Below are 22,334 nucleotides of genomic sequence, written 5' to 3'. Positions count from 1 at the left end.
AATCTGGCGCTCCTTGGTCAGTCAAAATGGTGGCGTTTCCGCACATGCGCAGCCTTCTTTCTTACGCGGACCGCGGTGGCTGACGAGCGCCTCGTAGTGTCCTTTGTGCTTAATTTTTCAATTAATTACCCAAAATGGTAAGTAAATCGGCCAAAATATCCATCTGGAGTGCCTCTAGAGATGGTATCCCAACCCCCAGTCAAGTTTTTTCCCAAAAAAATCCAACCTGTTTTTCGATGATCGCAGATTTGTTTCGTTGTAACCTCACTTGTGGATATAATACGGCTTTTACCCCAGTTTTTGTAACTTACAATGCTAAACTAACTAATTTATCACTTATTCTGCAAGTTTTTTAATCCCCTGTGAGAAATTTTGACCAAATCCGCGAAAAGTGAGGTTATGTTTGTGTTAACTTGCGACACGTTTTGGTGTTTTTGTGGCCGGTTTTATTGTAAGCGATCCGAACCTAATAAATTGTGTAAGTGTGGGGGCTATTTTCTAATTTTGTGGTCAAATACGCTCATAAGTGAGGTGTATGTTGTGGTTCACATGTCACTTGAATTTCAGGGTTTCGTGAAAGTGGTGAAAAACAAGCAATACTTCAAGCGTTTCCAAGTTAAGTTTAAGAGGCGCAGGCAGGGAAAGACCGATTACTATGCGCGTAAGCGTCTCATTGTTCAAGATAAGAACAAGTACAACACCCCCAAGTACCGCCTGATTGTCCGTTTGTCCAACCGCGATATTACTTGTCAGGTGGCTTATTCGCGTATCGAGGGCGATAAAATTGTGTGCGCTGCGTACTCTCATGAGTTGCCCAAGTACGGGATTAAGGCTGGACTTACCAATTATGCTGCTGCTTATTGCACTGGATTGCTTTTGGCCAGGCGTTTGCTGAAGCAATTGGGGTTGGATAAGTTGTATGCTGGCACCACCGAAGTCACTGGGGATGAGTACAATGTGGAAGGTGTTGAGAACGGACCTGGCGCTTTCAGGTATTTACCTATCTTTCTATTATCACTTTAATTGTAGAGCGATTTTACGAGCACTTTAATAAACCGATTGCCAGCTTATTTTATGATTTAACGTAAATTTAAGTAATCGTATTTGTTTTTTAATTTTCTGTTCCGTGAATCGGCTTGGATGAGATAACTTCGTATATTCAAATACAAACACTTCAAATGTTACAACTTAATAATATGTATTAAATAAATGCCCAGTTTTATTCCCCTATTTATTTGAGCTGTGATTTGAAAATATTTTACTTTTTTTGTAAGTTTTCCGAATTCACTACTAGGATGCCTCAACCATTTTGAATCTGCTACCAATTGTGATTGTACTTAGAACCCTATTACGCTAGTATCACTTTTCAATTAATATCAATTGGAAACTTCACAGACCTCAAACATAAGTAAATTGTAGTCTAATTGTAGACAATGTTAGTTTTTTTAATTGTATTAACTGTTTCAAAACTATAAAAACGCCAACGTCGCAAGATCTGGAAATTTGTAAAAAAGTTATTATTTATTAATGATCTCATTGAAAGTACAATGTGATTCTCATATAGTCACCTGTGAATTTTCCCTGTAAAATCAAAAAGTTAATTAATTGACAATTTGTGAATTTCACAACTGACAGTTTTGACGACAACTTATTGACAAGGAATTCAATTGAGCGCTATGCACAAATTTTTGGTGGATTAAACTTTTTTGAAATTTGTTTTTTTTTTTTTTTGTATTCAATCCTGTTACATATTGTCCTCATTTGATAATGATAATTGGGTTACAGAGTATTTTTTTTTAGCATTTCAATTAATTTCAAAACATTTGCAATAAATTTTTACAACTTGTAATTAAAGATGTGTTATAGTCGCGAGTATCTGAAGAATTGAATAATATGTAAAATATAAAGTCTGTTCAGTAATTTGAAACTCAATTTTTAAGAAAAATAATAAACATTTTTTTTTACATTTGGATGTTGTTTCTAGGTTAACTTATTACCTCACAGACCAGTTTTTACCTCAATTTAAATATTTATAACCAAGTTATAACAGGGTAAACGGGTAAACAGCGTAATAAATAATAATTTTAATGCTTTATAGAAAAAAAGATCAAATGGCATGAAAAAAATACACAATTACAAGTCATATACAAGACCCATAAATAATTATCAAAAGACAAAAGTACCATTTTTTAATAAAAACACTAATTGACTAGTAACATTAATAACGGAGTTTTTATTTTATTTTTAAATGACACTCACAAGCTAATGCAGATACTCACTCGTATGTGTTTCTACAATAAAAATAAAATAGATAACCGTAATTTTGAAAGATTCATTCTTATTGTGATTTGTTGTTAATTTTTTAATCGATACATACGTTTTAATAGAAAAAAAATTATTCGTTGGTTCGGAGAATTCATGGCAATTATTAGTTATTAGTAGACCTAGGATGTTTGTGTCCCGAAGCACAGTCAAGCAGTGCAACTGTGCACTAATTACCGCAACGTATCTCGTACCTATTGAGTCATCAAACAAATATTCAAAACGTGGATTTGTCGCGAAAACTGAACGATAAAAGGTTTAATGAGTTTTATACTTTAGGTACAGCTATAGAGCAATCAAGATCGTAAACATTTGAGACTTTTAGGTGCTCAATCGCCATTTCTATTTTCACGTTTATGCACTGCACTGGTACGGGAACTAAACATCCTAAGTCTAGTTATTAGTTTATTACGTTTGGATTTATTGATGTCTACAAGTTGAAAAAAAAATACGCAGACTTTTTTTTTGTCCTTATGCTGTTTACGTTCCATAGTTTTTGGTTTGAATGAATGAAACTATATCAAAACTAGGCGGAGACGGGTTTTCAGCCTCAACTTATTTTTAATTTTAATTCAGAAATGACATGTTTTCGGCAAAAATTAGAGAGAGAAAAGTTGTTTCTTTTGAGGAGGTTTAGTAGTGGTTCAAATTTGTGAGCTCAATTCACAAACAGCCTGTATAACTATGTTATTTTTTGTCGCAGTTGGAGATTGTTTTCTAAATTGCCAGTGGATAGTGGTTACGTTTGATCAATTTTTGGAATTTTAAGTGATGAATTTTAGACACATGCGCGTCATCTGACCGGTGTTTTGTGACTCACTGAAGACCTGTCGGTGTGTTCTATACCGTCAGTGTTCCAAGGTTTGTTAACGAACATCGGGTTGTGATTATAACGTGTCTCTGATATTTTTTTCTTGTTTTAATTTTTAATTATTGTTCTTTATAAATTATGTATATTTTTTTTATTTAATTTAGGTGCTACTTGGATGTGGGTCTCCAGCGTACCACAACCGGTGCTCGTGTTTTCGCTGCAATGAAAGGTGCAGTCGATGGAGGTCTAAACATTCCTCACTCTACGAAACGATTCCCTGGTTATGACGCTGAATCTAAATCATTCAATGCTGACGTACACCGTTCTCATATTTTCGGCCAACATGTAGCTGATTACATGCGTTCGTTGGAGGAGGAAGACCCTGAGGCCTTCAAGAGACAGTTTAGTCAATACATCAAGTTGGGCATTAACGCTGACCAGGTAAAAATCTCAATAATCGAACTCTACGTCCAACATAAATTACGACAATGTGCTTTTCATACATTGTCGTGTCGCATTTGGACAACATTAAATCATAATTAGGTGTTTCTTGCTGATAATCTCGGTCAAGACGAAATAATTATGATACACATATTGTTTTTTTTTTTGTAATTTGACTTATTTGTATTTTCCCTTGCTAGATTGAAGGAATTTACAAGAACGCCCACGCCGCTATTCGAGCCAATCCAACAGCTGAAAAGAAACCAGAAAAGGCTCCATCAGCTACCAAGAAGAGGTGGAACCGCAAGAAGCTCACTCTGGCCGAACGCAAGAACCGTGTCGCCCAAAAGAAAAAATCTTTCATTGCAAAGATCCAAGAAGGACAGGCTGAGCCTTAGATTTTTATTTCTTTGTATTATATAAAAGATTGAGTGTGATCAATAAATGTTGGTGCACGGAGGGAGTGTTTTTATTACACCATCCAAAGTATTTTAAGCCACAGTAAAATAGTCCAACGTGAAATAACATCCGTAAAATTGTCCAGCGCATAAACGTCCAATATTGTAGCAACTTTGACGGGCGGAATGGATATCGTAAGTATTTTTTTAGAAAAAATATATAGTCCATTTATGCTTTTTTACTTTAGATAATATTTACATATTGCAACATAAAAAATGGTATATAGGATGATTCTCTTAAGGCCTTCATTAGAAACTTCTAATATAACTAGAGCTTTAAAATTTTGTATACGATCCAAATCGACCATTTTGAATTTAACTAAATTATTTTCAAAGTGGCTGACCTTCCGGAACTACAAAAAATTGGCGCCAAGTTTGAAATTTTAAATAGTAACCACACATTTTTATTGCATATTTCAATTCACTTTCTCAAGCTGAGTAAAATTTACCCAAGATGTTAATTATCTGTCATAAAAAGGAAGCTGTGAGTTTAAATATGATAGTTCAAAATCGTTCACTACAGGGCACTTTCCATTATAAAAGTCAACCGCATCCTTGAGATGTTTTAAAAGTTGAAATGGAGTTTAAGTGCAAAGTTTTTGTTAATTCAAATCCGGGTACACTATCACATCTTACGACCGAAAACAGTTTTTATATTGTCCATAACATTCAAAAATAATTATTGTGGCCTGAGATAGCCATTAAACTGCTGATTTTAATTAAAATCAAATTTTTTAAAGGGTTGAAATATCATTTATACAATTAGTAACCAACCATGAGTGAACAAAATCACCAAAAACACGTGTGTTAGTCAACATAACCTCAACTTTAAATAACCACAAAACCGTAATTTTTTAAAATATTTAGCCATGGCCACGGTCCCCGGGTTCGCAAACCCGGACCAAACCGTCGAAATCAATGACTCGACTGAAGAAAAAGTAAAAAAGAAGGGCTCGAAAAAAGGGGGTGGTTTCCAATGCATGGGGCTCAGTTACAACGTCCTGAAGGGCATAACGAAGCGAGGCTACCAACAGCCGACCCCAATCCAACGCAAAGTAACCCCCTTAACAGTTTAAACGTAAGTTAATTTTGTCTTCTAGACAATTCCTCTCGTGCTAGAAGGGCGAGACGTGGTGGCAATGGCACGCACCGGCAGTGGCAAAACTGCCTGTTTCCTGATCCCAATGTTTGAGAAACTGAAAATACGGAGCGCTAAGGCGGGGGCCAGAGCTTTGATTTTGTCCCCAACGCGCGAGTTGGCCTTACAAACTTTAAAGTTTATTAAAGAGCTGGGGCGCTTTACTGGCTTGAAATCGGCGGTGATTTTGGGTGGGGACTCTATGGATGACCAATTTTCGGCTATTCACGGTAATCCTGATATAATTGTGGCGACACCAGGCAGGTTTTTGCACGTCTGTATTGAGATGGAGCTCAAGTTGAACAGTGTTGAATACGTTGTTTTTGACGAAGCTGATCGGTTGTTTGAGATGGGGCTTGGGGAACAGTTGACTGAGATTGTAAACCGGCTGCCGGACGCAAGACAAACCGTTTTGTTTTCGGCAACTTTGCCCAAAGTTTTGGTCGAGTTTGCCAAAGCTGGATTGAATGATCCCGTTTTGTTGCGTTTGGATGTTGAGTCGAAAATTCCGGAAGAGTTGCAATTGTGGTACATTATTGTGAGACCTGAGGAACGTCTCGCAGCTTTGCTCGTGCTTTTAAAGACACATATTGATAATAAACAACAAACTGTGGTTTTTGCGGCCACGAGACACCACGTCGAGTACATTCATATGGTAATTATTTTTTTATTAAATGCATTTGGGAAATAGCATATTAAAGTATAAGTGAATCTTGAGGTATTTAAAACACGCGTGATTTTTTGAGCACGACGGCATAGCCGGAGTGCTCGAAACAGACCAAGTGTTTTAAAGACCAGTTATCTACGAATACTTTATTATTTTTTATTATTATTTTATCTTTATTTATCACATTAACATTAATATACCATTGGTTGACATGGAATTGATTGTCATTTATTTTCACGTTTCTTGTGTTATTGATGTTATCATGGACAAAAAAACGCGCGTTTTTGAATAAGCAAAATAGATCACCAATAGAAAAATGTTTAAACATTTCAGATTTTGGATCGTGTCGGTGTTAGTAACACTTATATTTACTCAAATTTGGATCCTTCAGCTCGTAAAATAAATGCGGCGAAATTTTCCACTGGGAAAGTTAAGGTTTTAGTGGTAACTGATGTGGCAGCTCGTGGTATTGATATTCCGCAGTTGGATAATGTGATAAACTACAATTTTCCGGCCAAGTCAAAATTGTTTGTCCATAGGGTTGGTAAGTATTGTAAATTAATTGTTTGATTCGATTGAAATTAGGTGTATACCGTCTCTTCAATTAATCGATCAAAGTTAGCCGTGATTGAATAGAAGATATGAAAACTGACAAGTCTCTCTCTGTTTTCGAATGTTGCCAACTTAATTTCAAAATTACAAGTCATTTGCATAGGAAATTTAATTCAAAATATCCTCTTATGTTTGTTTTTGTATTTTGAGGTCTGCAAAGCTTGCGTATAAATAAAATTACAAAATTATTTCTAACGCTGAGATAATAATTAACTAATAATAATAATAATTAACTGAAAGTTCAAATCCATTACTTACACTTTATCGTAAAAGACTTTATGGTAAGTCTGCTAAAAGTATTTAGTATTTTTTATTGTATCTCAAAAATTAATAGTCACACAGAACTCAGCGTTTCTTATATTTATTTTTTCTCTACTTATGTAACTTTTTTTAGATTTTTTCTGTAATTCTTTATAATAAATGTTAATTAAATTTATTTATTACCTAATAGTATTAAAAATTAAAAATATTAATAAATTAATAAGTCGAAGTTTTATCATTTTTATTGTCATTCTAAAATAAACTACGATGTTGTGTTTGTGTAAACAAATAGTTCGTAGCCCCAAAATTTCGTCAATTTGAATTTTTAATTTTTGTTTAATTAATTAACATTTTAAGTATTGCTTGTTTTAGAATGATATAAGAAATATTTTTTGCAGAAACTTAATAATAATTAACGTGTTGATTAATTAATTTTAATTATAAGGGTTTGTTGAAAAAATCACAAGCATAAAGAAAAATATAAATTACTTAATAACAAATTTTTTGTAGCCTTCTATAAAAAAATGTACTTAAATATGCCATTTGTTTCAGCTACTATTTTCGTTCTATCTTCATACAAGAACAAATCTACTGAAAATAAAAAAACATAGTTTGTGCAATGTGTCATTAATAGTTAAAGTTTAAGGGCTGTGATTTAAAAAAAAATCAAAATCATTTGATTTGATCCGGATTCTTGAAACACAATTATTTTTTCTATTTATATCCAACATAAATGGCCAAAAATTAAAACTTTATGTTTTTAATAAGTGATAGACTGAAAAACCTAACTCATTTTTTATAGTCATATATTAGCTGTTTCAAAACTATAAAAACGCCAACGTCGCATTTTCTCTCAAAATTAGCTGTTATAAATTATTCACGCACTTCAAAAAAATAATAGCTATGGGAATTTAAACTTTCAATGAAAGATCTAATCATTAATAACTATTTGATAATTTTATCAATCTTATTTAAAAAAATTATTCGGTAAAATGCGACGTTGGCGTTTTTGTAGTTTTGAAACAGCTAATAATTCTATTGTCGATAAAATGAAAAAAATAATAAAATAAAAAAAGTATTGAAGACAATTTTTTCATACGCCCTTTTGTAGCAAAGTTAATCTTTTCTATTTCTCCCCATAGGTACAAAAAATAAAAAATACAGGGTGCGTTGATCTGTACTTTTTATTTTTTATTAGCCTCCAAAAATTATCCCAAAAGTTCAGATTATATATTTTTATATTTATATACAGGGTGTCACTGCACATCAACTGGCACTGCAAATGGGAAGTCAAAGTGCACACATACAGAGTGTTCCATTTTTACAGTGCAGTCTTTAACATAGTTTTTTTAAATGGCACCCTCTGTATATTTGTCAATATTTAAATGTGCACTTTTTTTAGGCTTTATAAATCAGTTTAGTTTTTGTAATTTGCTTTAACCGTTCAGAAGTTCTTTAATTTTTTTACAATTTTGTGCGTCTGCAGGCAAATTATTAAAAAACCGCAGTGCGCTTGGTTTTCGAAATATTGAGTTGGAATTTGTGTGTGTGTAAACAACTGTCGAGGGTATCTTTCAATTGTTTGAATCTCAACAATTATTTATTTTACTTTACATATATTAGAAAAAAATACAGTAGATAGTTATAATATTTATGTAATCAGTTATGAAGAGAGCGATTTTCTTTAACAAGCATAATGTTTGCCAAAACGATTGAGCGAAAAAATTACAAAACTGCTAATTATTTATTTTAGGTCGATGTGCACGTGCCGGTCGCTCAGGCACAGCCTACTCCCTGGTCACCCCTGACGAATACCCCTACCTACTCGATTTGCATTTATTTTTGGGGCGCCCTCTATCCATCAAAACTCGAACCGAAAACGAGGGTTCGGTTGGAAAAATCCCACAAGCGTTACTTGAAGAACAACATAGTGCCCTTTTAACACTACACGAAAACAACATAGATTTGGTACCTTTTTCAAACACTTTTTGTCACAAATAATGAATGTATGATCCAGGTAAGCATGAAAAAAGTGACCGAAAATGCGTATTTGCAATACGTGCGGTCACGGCCAGCTGCGTCCTCAGACAGTAACCGAAGAGTCAAAGAATTGGCGTTTGCGAGTTGTGGAATTCATCCGATTTTTGGCGATTATAAGGAATATGTGGAGGAAGAACGGGAGAATTTACTGGAAAAAATGAAAAGTTATAGGCCACAAGGGGTACACAATTTGTTTTTTTTTTCATGGCCAATTTGGGAAATAAATTTTTTAGACAATATTCGAGATCTGTGGGAAAAACAAGTCGCAGGAATATCAAATTATGAAGCAGAAAAGGTCGTTTCATAAAGAAAAAATCACAAGTTTTCACCAAAATCAGGAACAGAAGGAAAATGAAAAACAATTATTGAACCACAAGGACGAAACAACTTTGGCTAAAAGTAGTTCAGAAGATATTGACGATGCATTTGACCGAGTCATAACACCTAAGAAGCGCAAATTGGAGAATTTGTACAAAAGGAATAAAAAACAGAAAACGAAAGATGAAAATTTTATTCCCTATTTACCTGCCGATCGACACACTGAGGAAGGGTGAGTGTTACAATTCGGTGGTCGCGTTGGCAATGAAAAATTTCAGCTTGGCTATTAATAATTTCCACAATGAGGCAAGTAAAGTCGCGTTAGATTTAACCGGAGATTCGGCAGAAACGATGCGGAAAAGTGTACAAGCGAAGAAGTGGGACCGGAAAAAGAAGAAAATGGTGGCAGTTCCGGTAAGTAAATTAAATTTTTGTGTTTTTTTTTTTGGTATTGAGGCCTGTTTTAGGACAAACGGAGTGGTAAAATTAAGACAGAGTCAGGTGTTTGGATACCAGCAACTTACAAAAGCAATCGCTACGCGCAATGGAAGGAAAAATCAAAGATTGGCCAAAGCAACAGTGATGATGAAAATGACGAAACAGGTCCTTCAGGTAATATATAGTAGTGTAGTTACGTGTTTACAAGGTACTTGAATGTTTTTCAACTTAAATGAGCGAAAAAAATTTGATTAATGCATTCATTTTCCGGTTTGTTTTTATGAAAATTTTGAAACTAACTAAAAGAGTCTAAACAAGCAAAAATTTTGAATTTTCGACAAAATTTAGTGATTTTTCGGTAGAAAAACTGAATTTAATTTAAGACAAAACTTGCTTACATGTATGGAAAAGAACACTTTCATCCAAATTTTGTTGTTTTTTTTTGTTTAATTTGACGAAATTTCACTTAAAAACACACCAGATTGAGGAAAACGTGAATTTGAATTTCCATAATTTTTTGGTTTTTAGACGTAGTTTGAGAACATCTTGCAAAGTAAATAATGACTTTAGTTTTAAGTGAGATTTTTTGTAAAAATATAATTTTTAGTCTAATTGTATGAATTTTCGGATTGTTTTTGACATTTTAACTTTAAACAAAAGTTAATAACGTTTTTAACTAAATATATTAAACTACTATGTACTTGTGAAAGAAATTTAGCGGTAATTTTTAGTTTTATCTCAAAAACTTGCTTGACCTTTGCAAAAAAGATAAAAGTAATGCCATTTTCGACTTAATATATTGATATTCACCGTGATACTTTAGTAAAATGGCACAAAAACAGAATCTATTGTTCTGATTCTTTGAACTGAATTGCGCGAAATAATGTAAAATAAAACATCCAGTTTTCGTTCAAAAACATGATTAAACGGCTTAATTTTTGTTTTTATTTTGGTCTTATTTGATGAATTTTTGTATGGTTTGTAACAAAATTTTGTAAGTAAAAATGTGAAAGTATTATGTACTTGTGAAAAAAATTTAGTAGTAATTTTTAATTTTAGCACAAAAACAAGCTCTAACTTCGCAAAAAAAGACAAATTAATGTAATATTATTTTCATCTTAATTTGGTGATATCCTGCCGTGATTCCTTGTGAAATAGCACCAAGAACAGACTGTTTTCATCTTTTAAGTTTAAAAATGTGCTTAAGAACGGATAAAGTTTAATCTAATTTTGTGATTCACCTAAGCTTAGTCTTTGCTTAAAAAACTTTATTAAACGGCCGAAAAAAGCAAAATTGACACAATTTTCAGCTTAATTTGTGTAATGGTTCGGCTTAAACAAATTTTCCGAATTACTCAAAATTTTTATATTTGCTTGGGTAATTTTTTCAGTTTGCTTTAATACAGGATGTCCCGTCTAAACCCCACATTAGAAGTATTGGTATATTTTCAAGATGGCGACACTTCTGGTTATACCGGAAGTCGTTATCAGCAATTTTTTTTTGGATTGCACCTCCCAGTAAAAAACTTCGTCATTTTTAAATATTTAGAAATATTTTTTAGCTCATTTGAAAGATGAAGTCTAGATCTTTCCTTTGGTGTTTTCAAATTTCAAAAAAAGAATAACAAACCCCAAATGTTTAAAGTTAAGTTTTTAAAACTTTAAGCAACCATAACTCATTTTTTTCAAACGAGATGCCACAAGTTTTATTTCATTAGTTCGTAGAGAATTTAATTCTGCATCGATCTGTATTAATATTCCCTATACTTATGTTTAATAGTTTTCAAGTTACAATAACTTTTTGTTGAGATTGAGAAATTCATTAGTTGTAGGCCTTTTCTCATAGGTTGCTATGGAAACGAGATAAAAAATGTGGGAAATTAAAGTTTTTTAAACCAACATTCAATGAATTTATTTTGTTTTCACAGGACAGACAACACAATTTTGAACAGTGTTTGTTGTTTGTTTAAGCAGAAATGTTTTTTATAGCAAACTATGCAAAAATAGCTGTGGTTAGTAAGAAATTTTCTACAATGTCCAAAAACCAACATAACTTGAAAATTGTCACAGATAGGTAGGTATAGGGAATGCTTATGCAGATCGATGATCGATGCTGAAAAAAATTCTGCTCCATCTAGTAAAATAAAAATTGGGACATCCCATTTGAAAAAAATAAGTTACGGGTACTTGAAGTTGTCCAAACTTAACCTTAAAATTTTTGGGTTTATTAACAACTTTTCCAATTTTGAACACACTAGAGAACAGATATAGGCTTTCTTTTTTAATTCCCCAAATATGATTTCGAAATCTCTAAAACTAAGAGAGTTACCGATTTTTTAAGTGACAGATGCATATCCAAAAATTTTCAAAAAATCTTAAATACCTCGAAAACCGTAAAAATTAGGTATAGCGAAAGCTGATAAAAACGGACTTAAAATAACCCAACTAATCCAAAAACGCAGTGAAAATCATAGCTTTTTATTTATAATAAGAAAGTAACGTGTTGAAACTTTCGAAAAATGCAAAAATCGAAGCAAAAATAAATGCCATGAGGTACCATTTTCTTACTAACGTTGGTGATTATGGCCTGTTTCCTGAAATTTTGCGAAAAAAATTAGTTTCTGGTTGAAGAACGTGACTATTTCCAAAAAAATAATTTTTATCGGCCAAATTTTTTAGGTCCCAAATTGCACACCGAAGCCAAGACGCATTGGGCCCGCCACAACAAAAAACTACAACAGAAGCAAAGAAAATCCGAATTGAAAACAACCGATCAAATCCTGAAGGCGCGAAAAATCGCCGAAAAGAAAAAGAACCGACAGAAGAAAAAAGGCAAGAAAGTGAAACGAAACAAATAAATTTATTTTTTCGCTCTGAGCTTCAACATATTAATCCAAGAAGCACTCCGTACTTCCACTTTTCCTCCACATTCCACTTTGACCTCCTTGTAATTATCGACAGCCGGTGTCAGGTACAAAGCATCCTCGTTCTTGCTAGGTATTAGGCGAACACTTGGATCCAAATTGTGACTTTTTGAAACAATTTCGAAAAAAGTGCCGTTTTGGCATTCGTCTGATAATAGCAGTTTCAAGTCGCCTTTTTCCCGCATCACAATTTGCGAGTTGTTGAGAATTCGTGAAATTTGGATTTCGGCCTCGCTGTTGTGAAGCTCCGCCTCCAAGTCACCGTCCAAGCCGCCTTGAATTTTTTTTTTTAAATTAGTTTTTAACATGGCCAACTGTGACTTACTCAAGTTGAGTTTTCCGTCTTTGAGCACAATGTGGGCACTCTTATGCACATTTTGCAAGTCAAGAGTGCCATAATCCGATTGGAAGTTGCTTTTGTCACAATAGGCGCAGTCGACTTGGATGTTGCCTTGCTTGGTTTGGAGCTGGGCGTTTAAGCCTTGTAAACGCTTGGTTTTAATCGACTTAAAAATGATTGAGTCATATTTAGTGCGGATATGTAAAGGTTAGGACACGAAACGACGTACAAATAGAACGTTCCCATTAGAGAGCACTCTTATTCCATTACTGTCTAAGTTTTCAGAGCAATATTTAAAAAAATTGTATTAGTATAATGGTTAGCACGAGGCAAACAAAAAATACAGGCAGATAAAGCATTAAATTCTCAGTAGTATGAGATAAACATAATGCAAAAATTTTATTGTCAACTAAATTTAAAAAAATTTCAAACTTTTATCAAAACTCTGGGAATACGGTTAAAGATACAAAAAAAAATGTAAAGAACAAAGTTGTAGAGAATTAAATTTGATATAAAAAAGTCCACACGCATATTCCTATCTTCAACAGATTAGATAAAAATTAATAATAATAATCCGCCTTTATTCGAACTTAACCCAGCTAAGAAGTAAATACACAGAAAAATAAATACAGGGTGTTTCACACAACTTCACGAAGCTTGCGCCTAATGTACGCTCCCAAATATACAAAAGTTACAAAACAACAGATACAAAAAATCCACATTTAATTTTTGGCAACACCCATGACAGTAGTTGTCAAACTAATCATTGTCTCATTAATAGTCATGAATTCCTATATTTCAAAAAAAATAGTTATGTGTTCTATCAAGAGGCAGAATGAATATGATTCTAATATACCTATCTTACTTAACAATTAACTGTCCAAAAACGTTGTAAATCTTTGAAGGGGTGATCAGACTAGAAAAGATTCTAATTTTGTAAAATTTGTGATCAAGTTTGTTTAGGAATATATGTATTCTTGGTGGCATTTTATAGGCACAGACCTCGTAAATTAAGTGAAACACCCTTAGATAAATAAATAAATAAACGCGATGCAATTTACAAAAATTTACATTACTAAAACTAAAAAACCTGAAGTAGAATAATAGAAAATAAAGCCAGAAGAAAATAACAAAAGGAATCCTGGAAAAAAGAGATAGGAAAATATGCGAAAATTGTTCACCGAGAGTTTTTCTTTATGCAAATGATAGGAACTGTATAACTTTATCGTATTGTAAGAAAGTGATCTTTGAAATATTGCTGTTTTAAACTTGGGTAATGAAATGACAGATCACCATGACCATGGCATATAAAATTTACTGTTAATAATCTTTGTACGCCTAATCGAGTTCGAAGGTCAAATATTTTTTTTCTTTTGATTGCCATTGAAAAAACAGGGTCATTCCATTTGAAAAAACTGTTTTACATCCCATTTCAGTTCATAGTAGAATTTTGCAACAGCGCACTTGCATTTTTTTGAGTGAAATGGGGCACAAATTCACAGTTTCTGGTGGGTTTTCTTAGTCAAAACGTGGCGCTGGAATTTAGTTTTACACAGAATTTTTTTCTTTTGCAGAAACTCTCAATTTGTGCTTTATTTTTCACTCCGAAAAATTCAAATGCGCTGTTGTAATTCACTATGAACTGAAATGAGATTTCAAATACATTTTACTTAATGCAATAAAAATATGTGGTTACTATTTAAAATTTCAAAGTTTTGAAAATTTCTCCATTTTCAAATAATTTAGTTGAATTCAGAAGGTCGATTTAGATCGTATACAAAATTTTAAAGCTTTAGGTATATTAGAAGTTAAAAAGTTTCTAATGTAGGCCCTAACTGAATCAGCCTGTATACTTAACTATAAAGTACTTTGAAAGTAACAATAGGTGTAATAAATTTTGTCAATATGGATGAACATAATTTCAACATCTTTGATGAAATACTAACAACAACAAAAACATTTTAAATTTCAAATTATCAATTATTTGTTGAAATAAACTTTCCGTTACTTAACAACTTGACCACCGGTAAAATGAAACGAATCCGTTCCTTCAGGGTCTTTGGTGCCTAAACCGTTGATAAGAGATACGGTTTCGAGAACCTTTTTAAAGAAACTTTAATTCTCTACAAATTTCTTCCAAACATTTTTCTTGTATCTTCTTTAACCGTATTCGCAGCATTTTGAAATATTTTTTTTCTCATGTTTCTCGCAAAAATTTTAGGCGTACGTTTTTCTCAATCTGTTTAGAACGCAAAGCTCAACATTTCTGCAATTTTTCGAAGTAATTAATGAATTGGTTGAATTTAGATTAATTTAATACGATTTGGCGCCGAGACGGTATAACCACAGATGAGGGTAATCTGTGGTATAACGCTCGAAGCGCCCTCATTTTTATTCTGCCGTACTATTTCTTTGGTCATAACATCCTGCGATTTTGTATCTCGTTTCGTCTCCTATGTCATAGTAATATTTAAACAAACAAATTCAATAACACGTACTCCATTTTCACTTATTGTGGCTTTGATTTGGGCCGCGACCACAGCCCCCTTTAAAATAATGTCTCCAATGTGGGTACTCAACTCGATTTTCTCGCCTTGATATTTCTCAACAAAAATGCTTCCTTTTGTTGATTTTAAAATTAATTTCGAACCGCCGAAAACACCAGTACTTATATTCCCTTGCGCTTCAATATGCAAGTCTGGCACAATTTAATTAAGTAAAAAAAAAAGAATTAAAAATGATAAACAGACTTGCTTTAACAGGTGCGAAAATATTGCAGACCGTATCCCCATCGTACGACTCAGTCGTGGCGAATATTTTTATATTATTTCCATCTTTCAAGTGTCTGAGTGTTTTGCGAGCATTTGGGAGGTCTTGCAGTTCGATTTGTAGACGGTCGCAATTTTGGTACTTGTGTACGTCCAAAGGTTTGATATTGACGGTGTAAGGAACGTTAATGTGGATGTCTGAGAACGTTTCAACCTTTATTTCGTCGCGAATTACATTGCAGAAGGTGCGAACCAGTTTGGGGACAGTTGAAGTTTTCAACACTTGGGCTAGTAACCTCCTGGAATGGAATTAGCATAAAAACAAAAAACTTGTCTTTTCTTACATTTCGGAGTCCAAAAGTTAGGTAAAACAACTGCAAAATGCGATTTTTGAGCACCGGTAACCTTAGAATTCAAATTTGGTTGACAGGTAAGTGACATTCAGGGTTTTAGTAACTACATCTAAAACTAAAATCCCTGCTGCGTTTTGAATGCTTTTATCAAGAATTCATTTTTTTTAATTAAAAATTTAAAAATTTTGTAAAATTTTGATTTTTGATAATTATGGTTGAGATATTCTTTCGTCCATTTCCACGGGTGATTTGTGAAATTTATCCAAACTTGGAAGTGAGAGTAGTTTGACTCCGTACTCCTAGAGGGACCTCAAAGCGTTTGTTTTTTTCTAGGATTCTTAGCTTCTTAGTAATGTTTATATTAAACTCATTTCAAAACAATTTTTTAGTGTTTTAAACAATTCTACTAAGTTAAGAAGAAATTTAATCGTTTAGTGTATTTTCTTTTCATAATCACTTCGTATTTTAGGTGTGAAACATTCTCAAACTTGTACGGAATGATCCAGAGCGGATATTTTGGTTGGTGACAGGTTTGAATATTTTTTCTTACAATTTGTATGTACATATTTTTATTAGACATTTAACTAAGCAAAATATTTTTGGACTATTCTGTAACATGTTAAAAACAAGCGTCTAGCGGCAGCAAGGTGCATTTATCCCCGCATGTGCATTGACTTGCATTTTAAAATTCAGTCATGTAGGGAAAGGAGTCGTATGAATTTTGAATTTTTATATTTTATTCCTCACTACAGTGGTAGTAGTAATGAGACTGGATTTTTTAAATTATTTGTTGGGACACCCTGTACAGGGTGCATTTTGGATGTTAAAATACGGGATCTCCGAAATTAATAGGATTAGAGAAAAACGAATCACAAATCGCTGATAACATTATTAAATTTTCTGTAAAAAAGGGCCTGTATAATGTCTTTGTTTTAAATGTGTATCTTTTATAATAAGGAAGGTACGAATTTTTTAAGATTACACTAAAATGTCAACTTTTGTTTATAAGTCGAAAACAAAAGACGATAGCAAGATGCGGTTTTGACCAAAATTATTCTCCCAAAAAACGGACCCGAGAATATGTCACTTATTTTTCTCTAAACCTCTTAGTTTTGGAGATCGCCTATTCGAACATCCAAAATGCAGCACCTTGTAGTCTGTTCACTAGTTTTATAAAATATTTTCCATAATTTCCTCTGAATTCCTCTGATTTTCCATGATTTTCTCTAGATTTCCCCAGATTTCCTCAAGATTTACCTTAATTTTTGAAAATTATTTCCTGTGTTCACCACAGATTTTTCTTCATTCTTACACAATTTAATTATCATAATATGTATTTTTTAATTTGTAACAAATATTAAATCATTGGAGACGAAATTAAATCTTTTTCACTTTTTATCCATAACAAAAAACACTTTATAATTACGAAAAACCGCATAACCAACGGCAAAGCTAGAATTTACTAGCACATACTGTTAAACTAATGTAAGAAATTAACAGTATACACGCAAAATTGCTAAATAATTCATTAAATGCGGAATTACGAAAATTTCGTTACTGCTTTTGCATAGTACGAAATGTCGTCACCAGAGGACGGCTAGTTAGTTTTGCTTCCGAATAGTATGTCAGGCAACCAGCAATACATATTACATACAGATTGCTTTAATTAGTCAAATTAATAACTAAATAAAAAATTATTGATTTGTGAAATAAACTTCAACACTTGGCGATAAATAAGAAATCTTTACATAAGACCCTTTTGACATCTTCTGCTACAATTTCTTGTCACTTCCATCGCATCATCTTCCTAATTGAATAATAATAGACACCAATGCAGTTGGTGCCATTAAATTAGTTGAAAATATTACAGATTTAATGTATTTTTTTCTGAAAAGAAAGTATTTCACACTAACCTTTTAATCCGGTATCACTCCCCTTTTTATCGGTGAAAATTTAATCCACCAGCATGTAGGACCAGCATACACTACTTTTGAATTTTGATTAACCTTTAAAACTTTCAAAGCGCAAAATTTTATTTTATTTTTGTGGCGGCACTAATATGATGGAAAACGTCACCAAAAAAATATATAATCTGTGAAGTATTTAATTGTTATAAGGTGGGAAACAAAGAGGTTTGTCTGATTCATAGATTTTTCTTATGACTTGGTTACTACCTGGAAAATAAACAGGTCACTTATGCGAAAACGCTTAAAGTTCTCTGGTGTCTAGGTATGCCACTCGCATACGCTCGTTGCATAACGACAGCCCTCGAGCTTTAAGCTTGTGTTTTCGCACTCATATATTAATAACTATAATTATTTTTGCTATGAGTATTATTGAATTTACGTCGTTTTTACACATATTTGTCTCATACGATTTAATTTATTAAAAAATATTGATTGTTACAATTTCCACCTTAATACATTATACCTACTTAAATTATGTAATTAGTTTAAAACTTGTGGGCCCCTCGACAATAGGCTTGCCTTCAAGCACAAATAACTAATCAAAAATTTCACACAACAGTTTGATAAAGCCAACAAGATGGTTGTTCTAAATATACCGGAAGTCCCAAAAAGTGAGCATACCGAAAACTACTTTTCGGAATTTTCCAACAATACGACAATTCACGGTTTCAAATATTTCGTCGACCGTGGCATTTCCGTGTTTGAAAAGTAATTAAAACAATAATTGAACAATAAAACAATTAATAATTTCAGGATTTGGTGGGTTTTGGCCTTTTGTTTGTGTGCTTATGTTTGCACTTCTATGGTCATGTCGAATTGGGTGAAATGGGACGAAAATCCAGTTTTTTTGAGCGTGAGTACCAAACCGATGAAGCATTGGGAAGTTCCATTTCCTGCCATTACCATTTGTCCCGAAAATAAAATCTGGAAAACGAAATATAATTACACATACTATAAAGAAAAATTCAAAAACAGAACTTTGACACTTGCCGAGTAATTAAATATGATAAGTAGGATCAGAGAATTTATAATTGAAAACGTTTTTTGCAGAAAGCAACAGTTTGCAGATGTTAAAATGTTTTGTCATGATAATCCCAAACAATATGTAACACGTCGATATAACATAAGTATTGAAGCGTTAAAAGTTCTAATTTATGTAAAACGAAATTTCAGTGTGAAAATTGAATCATGAAATTATTTTCAGGATTTTTATCAAATTCCCTTGCTGATATCTTACTGTATGTGGCGTGGACGCATTGTCGAAATGTGTAAATTTTTATTTTCGCCAACTCTCACAAATGAGGGGCTCTGTATCTCGTTCAATATGGTAAACAAATATAATTTGTTTACGAACAAAACGTATTAGCAACAATATTTCGAAAACTAGGTCAAAGCTTTGTTTTCAGTTACACGTTCAATGGTCATTTCAGCCATAAAAACGTCCTGAACTGGGATTATGACAATAATTATGCCAAAGTTAACAAAATCGGGTACCCATTTCGAACCACAAAAATCACCGACTCTCTCACAGTTCAACTGAACTTGGACTTAAACAATATTGATAAAAATTGCGACTCTTCTCAGGGTTACAAAGTTTATGCCCACCATCCGGCGGAAATGCCCTCAAAATACGTCAAAATCAACAACGAGAAAAAATACAGATTTGAGATCAAACCTGAGGCCATAATAAGCGATTCCAGTTTAATTGATTACAATCCACAGAGACGCAAGTGTTTCTATTCCTACGAACGGCCTTTGAAATTTTACAAAATTTACACGCGTCGGAATTGCGAGACCGAATGTCTTGCCAATTTCACGCTGAAGTCTTGCGGGTGTATTCCTTATTACATGCCATGTGAGTTAATTTTCTAAAAAGTGTAAAAATAATTCGAAATTATAGTCTAAAATTCGACCCCAATTTGCGGGCCTTCAATGTTCGTTTGCATTGAAAGGTCTCAAGGTGAGTTTAATGTACAGGGTGCTACATTTTGGTTGTCTGAATGGGGCTCTCCAAAACTAAAAGGTTTAGAGAAAAACGAGTGATACATTTTTGGGTCCGTTTTTTGGGAAAATAATTTTGGTCAGAGTCACATCCCGCTATCGTCTTTTGTTTTCAACTTATAAACAAAAATTGACATTTTAGCGAAATTTAAAAAATTCATATCATATAAAAGATAAACATTTGAAACAAAGACATTATAAGACACATTTTACAGCAAATTTAATAATGTTATCAGCGGTTTTGATAACATAAAGATGTATTTTTTAAATAGGAATATCATAGTTGGCTATGACATTTTCGAAAAGCTTATTTTTTCTGAACTGAAAACAATATAAATACAGTTTGTTTTTTTATATATTTGATAAAAATACTGCGTTCTCAAAAACTGGCGCACCAATTCAATGGTGTGTGGTAAAAATAATAAAAAAAAACTTTGTATTAAAGTTATTGATAAATAACAAATTTTATATAAATGATATGTGGCAACGTTGTCTAACAGACGTGATCGCAATAGAATTTGATCAACAATAAAAATAAATTATTTTTGAAACGATTTCCTAGGAAATAATTCCCAGTGTTGGCACATCTACACATTGTGATTTTGTGATGAATTTTATTTTTTTTTAAATTAAAAAAAACTGCTAAAGCCTAATAGAAAAATTTAAAAATAATTATTCATTGTTTTGTTGATTAGATTTTGTTAGATTTTGTTAGACATTAAAAAATAATGAAAACCAAAGAAGTTAACACAATAAGTTTGTAGCTCCAGATTTTTTAAAATATGACTTAGGGAATTTTTTCAACATTTTTACCGTAATCTGCACTTGCTTCTCAATAACATACCACTAGTTGGTGTGCCAGTTTTTGAGCACTCTGTATATTTAAAATATTTGAAAGTAGTTGGCCATGGAAAAAATATTTCACGTAAAAGGTGTGAATAATCTAGAAATTCTGTGAAATGTTATTAAAGTAAAACTATGTTAAACTATGTTAAAGTAATGTTTAATTGAATACGATCATCGGAGATTTTAATTACATAAAAAATGTGCAGAAAATTGAAAACGATGTGTCACTACCATTTAATGCCACTTTTTTATGATTTAGTGAAGTGCAGTGAAGGTGACGTTGATAATGTTATGTATTTTTTTACCGCAGATGGGGTTTGATTTTGGTGTTAAAATTGGCATTTTTTTGTAAAATAAAATTTTATTGACAGACAATCATACAATTAATAGGATTTTTTTCCGACATTTTATACTTAATTAGAAAATAAAATGACAATATAAGCTTGCCATTTTAAATCTAAAAACAAATAATTTTTTTAATCGCAAAAATTTGATCTAATAATATAATTAGATATAATAATTATATTATTTATTAAATAGTATATAATAATTTGTTTTGCTGTTTTTAAATTAATTAGTATTTAAAAAATTATTAAATTATAAATACTTGTTGGATAATATATTTTTCATAGTTTTAATTAAAAATCCAAAAATTTTTCATGGCCTACTATAAAGAAAAAGCGAAATGTTATGTTTTTTTTAATATTTAAAAATAATGAATTACACAAATCGACATATCAAATCAGAAAAAATAAGCTTTTCAAACATATCACAGCCGCCTATGATTCCTATTTAAAAAGTAAAACTTATTGTTATTATTATATCTAAACGAATGGTTAAAAAATTGCTGATAACATTATTAAATTCTCTGTAAAAAAGTGCATGTAAAATGTCTGTTTCAAATGTATGTCTTTTATAATAAGGAAGATATGAATTTTTTTTAATTCCGCTTAAATGTCAATATTTGTTCATAAGTCCATAACAAAAGACGATAGCGGGATGCGATTTTGACCAAAATTATTTTCTCAAAAAACGGACCCAAGAATGTGTCACACGTTTTTCTTAAAACCTCTTAGTTTCGGAGATCCCTTATTCGGACATGCAAAATGCAGCACACTGTACATTACAATTTCAGAAAATTTGTTGAATTTGGCGATGTTGTCGGAAGTTAAAGAAAAGTCGGACTTGTCTGAATGTAACTGCCTGCCGTCTTGCACCTCGATTAAGTACGATATGGACGTAAGTACTGAAGAGTCTGGGACTGAAATTCGGCAAATGAGTAATGTTATGACCGACTTAACGTTCGTATTTAACGATGTAGAGTTTATTCCAATGACTAGGAATGAATTATTTGGAAATGCGGACTTTTTGGCCAATTTGGGCGGACTTTTAGGGCTTTTTTGTGGATTTTCTGCTCTGTCGTTTTTTGAAATTGTTTATTACTTGACGCTGCGTTGGATATGTCGCATTTGCGGTCTCTGGACGCGAATACTTGCAAGTTTGGGAAATATTTCTTATTAAATAATACCGTGTTTGGAGTGGTTTTGGAATTCAGTTGGGAACACTTAATAATCAAATTAAGAAGCCTCTCTGATTGGGTATAGTACTACATATTTTAGTGTTAGTTTT

At 32.4% G+C, this 22,334-nt stretch overlaps 4 protein-coding genes across 5 annotated transcripts; 3 read left to right on the top strand and 1 right to left on the bottom strand.

Moving 5' to 3' along the window:
* On the top strand, positions 1–4,033 carry RpL5 (Ribosomal protein L5). Its single transcript, XM_008200328.3, has 4 exons — positions 1–137; positions 568–992; positions 3,298–3,574; positions 3,775–4,033. Exons 1-4 carry the CDS (start codon positions 135–137, stop codon positions 3,970–3,972), a joined length of 903 nt encoding a protein of 300 aa, XP_008198550.1. The 5' UTR covers positions 1–134; the 3' UTR covers positions 3,973–4,033.
* A 787-nt stretch (positions 4,034–4,820) lies between these two features.
* LOC660698 (uncharacterized protein) lies at positions 4,821–12,383 on the top strand. The gene is made up of 9 exons (XM_008200330.3): positions 4,821–5,087; positions 5,133–5,825; positions 6,171–6,381; positions 8,464–8,678; positions 8,728–8,931; positions 8,984–9,300; positions 9,347–9,482; positions 9,536–9,680; positions 12,186–12,383. The coding sequence occupies exons 1-9, from the start codon at positions 4,902–4,904 to the stop codon at positions 12,362–12,364; spliced, it is 2,286 nt and encodes a 761-aa protein (XP_008198552.1). The 5' UTR covers positions 4,821–4,901; the 3' UTR covers positions 12,365–12,383.
* Positions 12,348–16,014, bottom strand: LOC660757 (uncharacterized protein). Its single transcript, XM_008200329.3, has 5 exons — positions 15,883–16,014; positions 15,521–15,837; positions 15,269–15,468; positions 12,756–12,936; positions 12,348–12,704 (listed from the first exon to the last, which is right to left on the bottom strand). Coding segments are annotated over exons 1-5 (1,038 nt in total). The 5' UTR covers positions 15,885–16,014; the 3' UTR covers positions 12,348–12,366.
* Positions 16,015–16,125: 111 nt separating this feature from the next.
* Positions 16,126–21,911, top strand: LOC107397406 (pickpocket protein 28-like). 2 transcript variants are annotated; one of them, XM_015983882.2, is made up of 8 exons: positions 16,126–16,421; positions 18,418–18,566; positions 18,612–18,851; positions 18,909–19,014; positions 19,063–19,217; positions 19,265–19,713; positions 19,759–19,818; positions 21,841–21,911. In XM_015983882.2, exons 2-7 carry the CDS (start codon positions 18,436–18,438, stop codon positions 19,761–19,763), a joined length of 1,086 nt encoding a protein of 361 aa, XP_015839368.1. In that variant the 5' UTR covers positions 16,126–16,421; positions 18,418–18,435; the 3' UTR covers positions 19,764–19,818; positions 21,841–21,911. The 2 variants fall into 2 exon arrangements, with proteins under 2 accessions (XP_015839368.1, XP_064213897.1); XM_064357827.1 differs by having other exon boundaries at positions 19,265–19,818; positions 21,841–21,888.
* Positions 21,912–22,334: the final 423 nt, after the last annotated feature.

Source organism: Tribolium castaneum, chromosome 7 (assembly GCF_031307605.1).
Source record: "Tribolium castaneum strain GA2 chromosome 7, icTriCast1.1, whole genome shotgun sequence".
Lineage (NCBI taxonomy): Eukaryota > Metazoa > Arthropoda > Insecta > Coleoptera > Tenebrionidae > Tribolium > Tribolium castaneum.
This window is presented reverse-complemented; position numbering and strand designations above follow the sequence as displayed.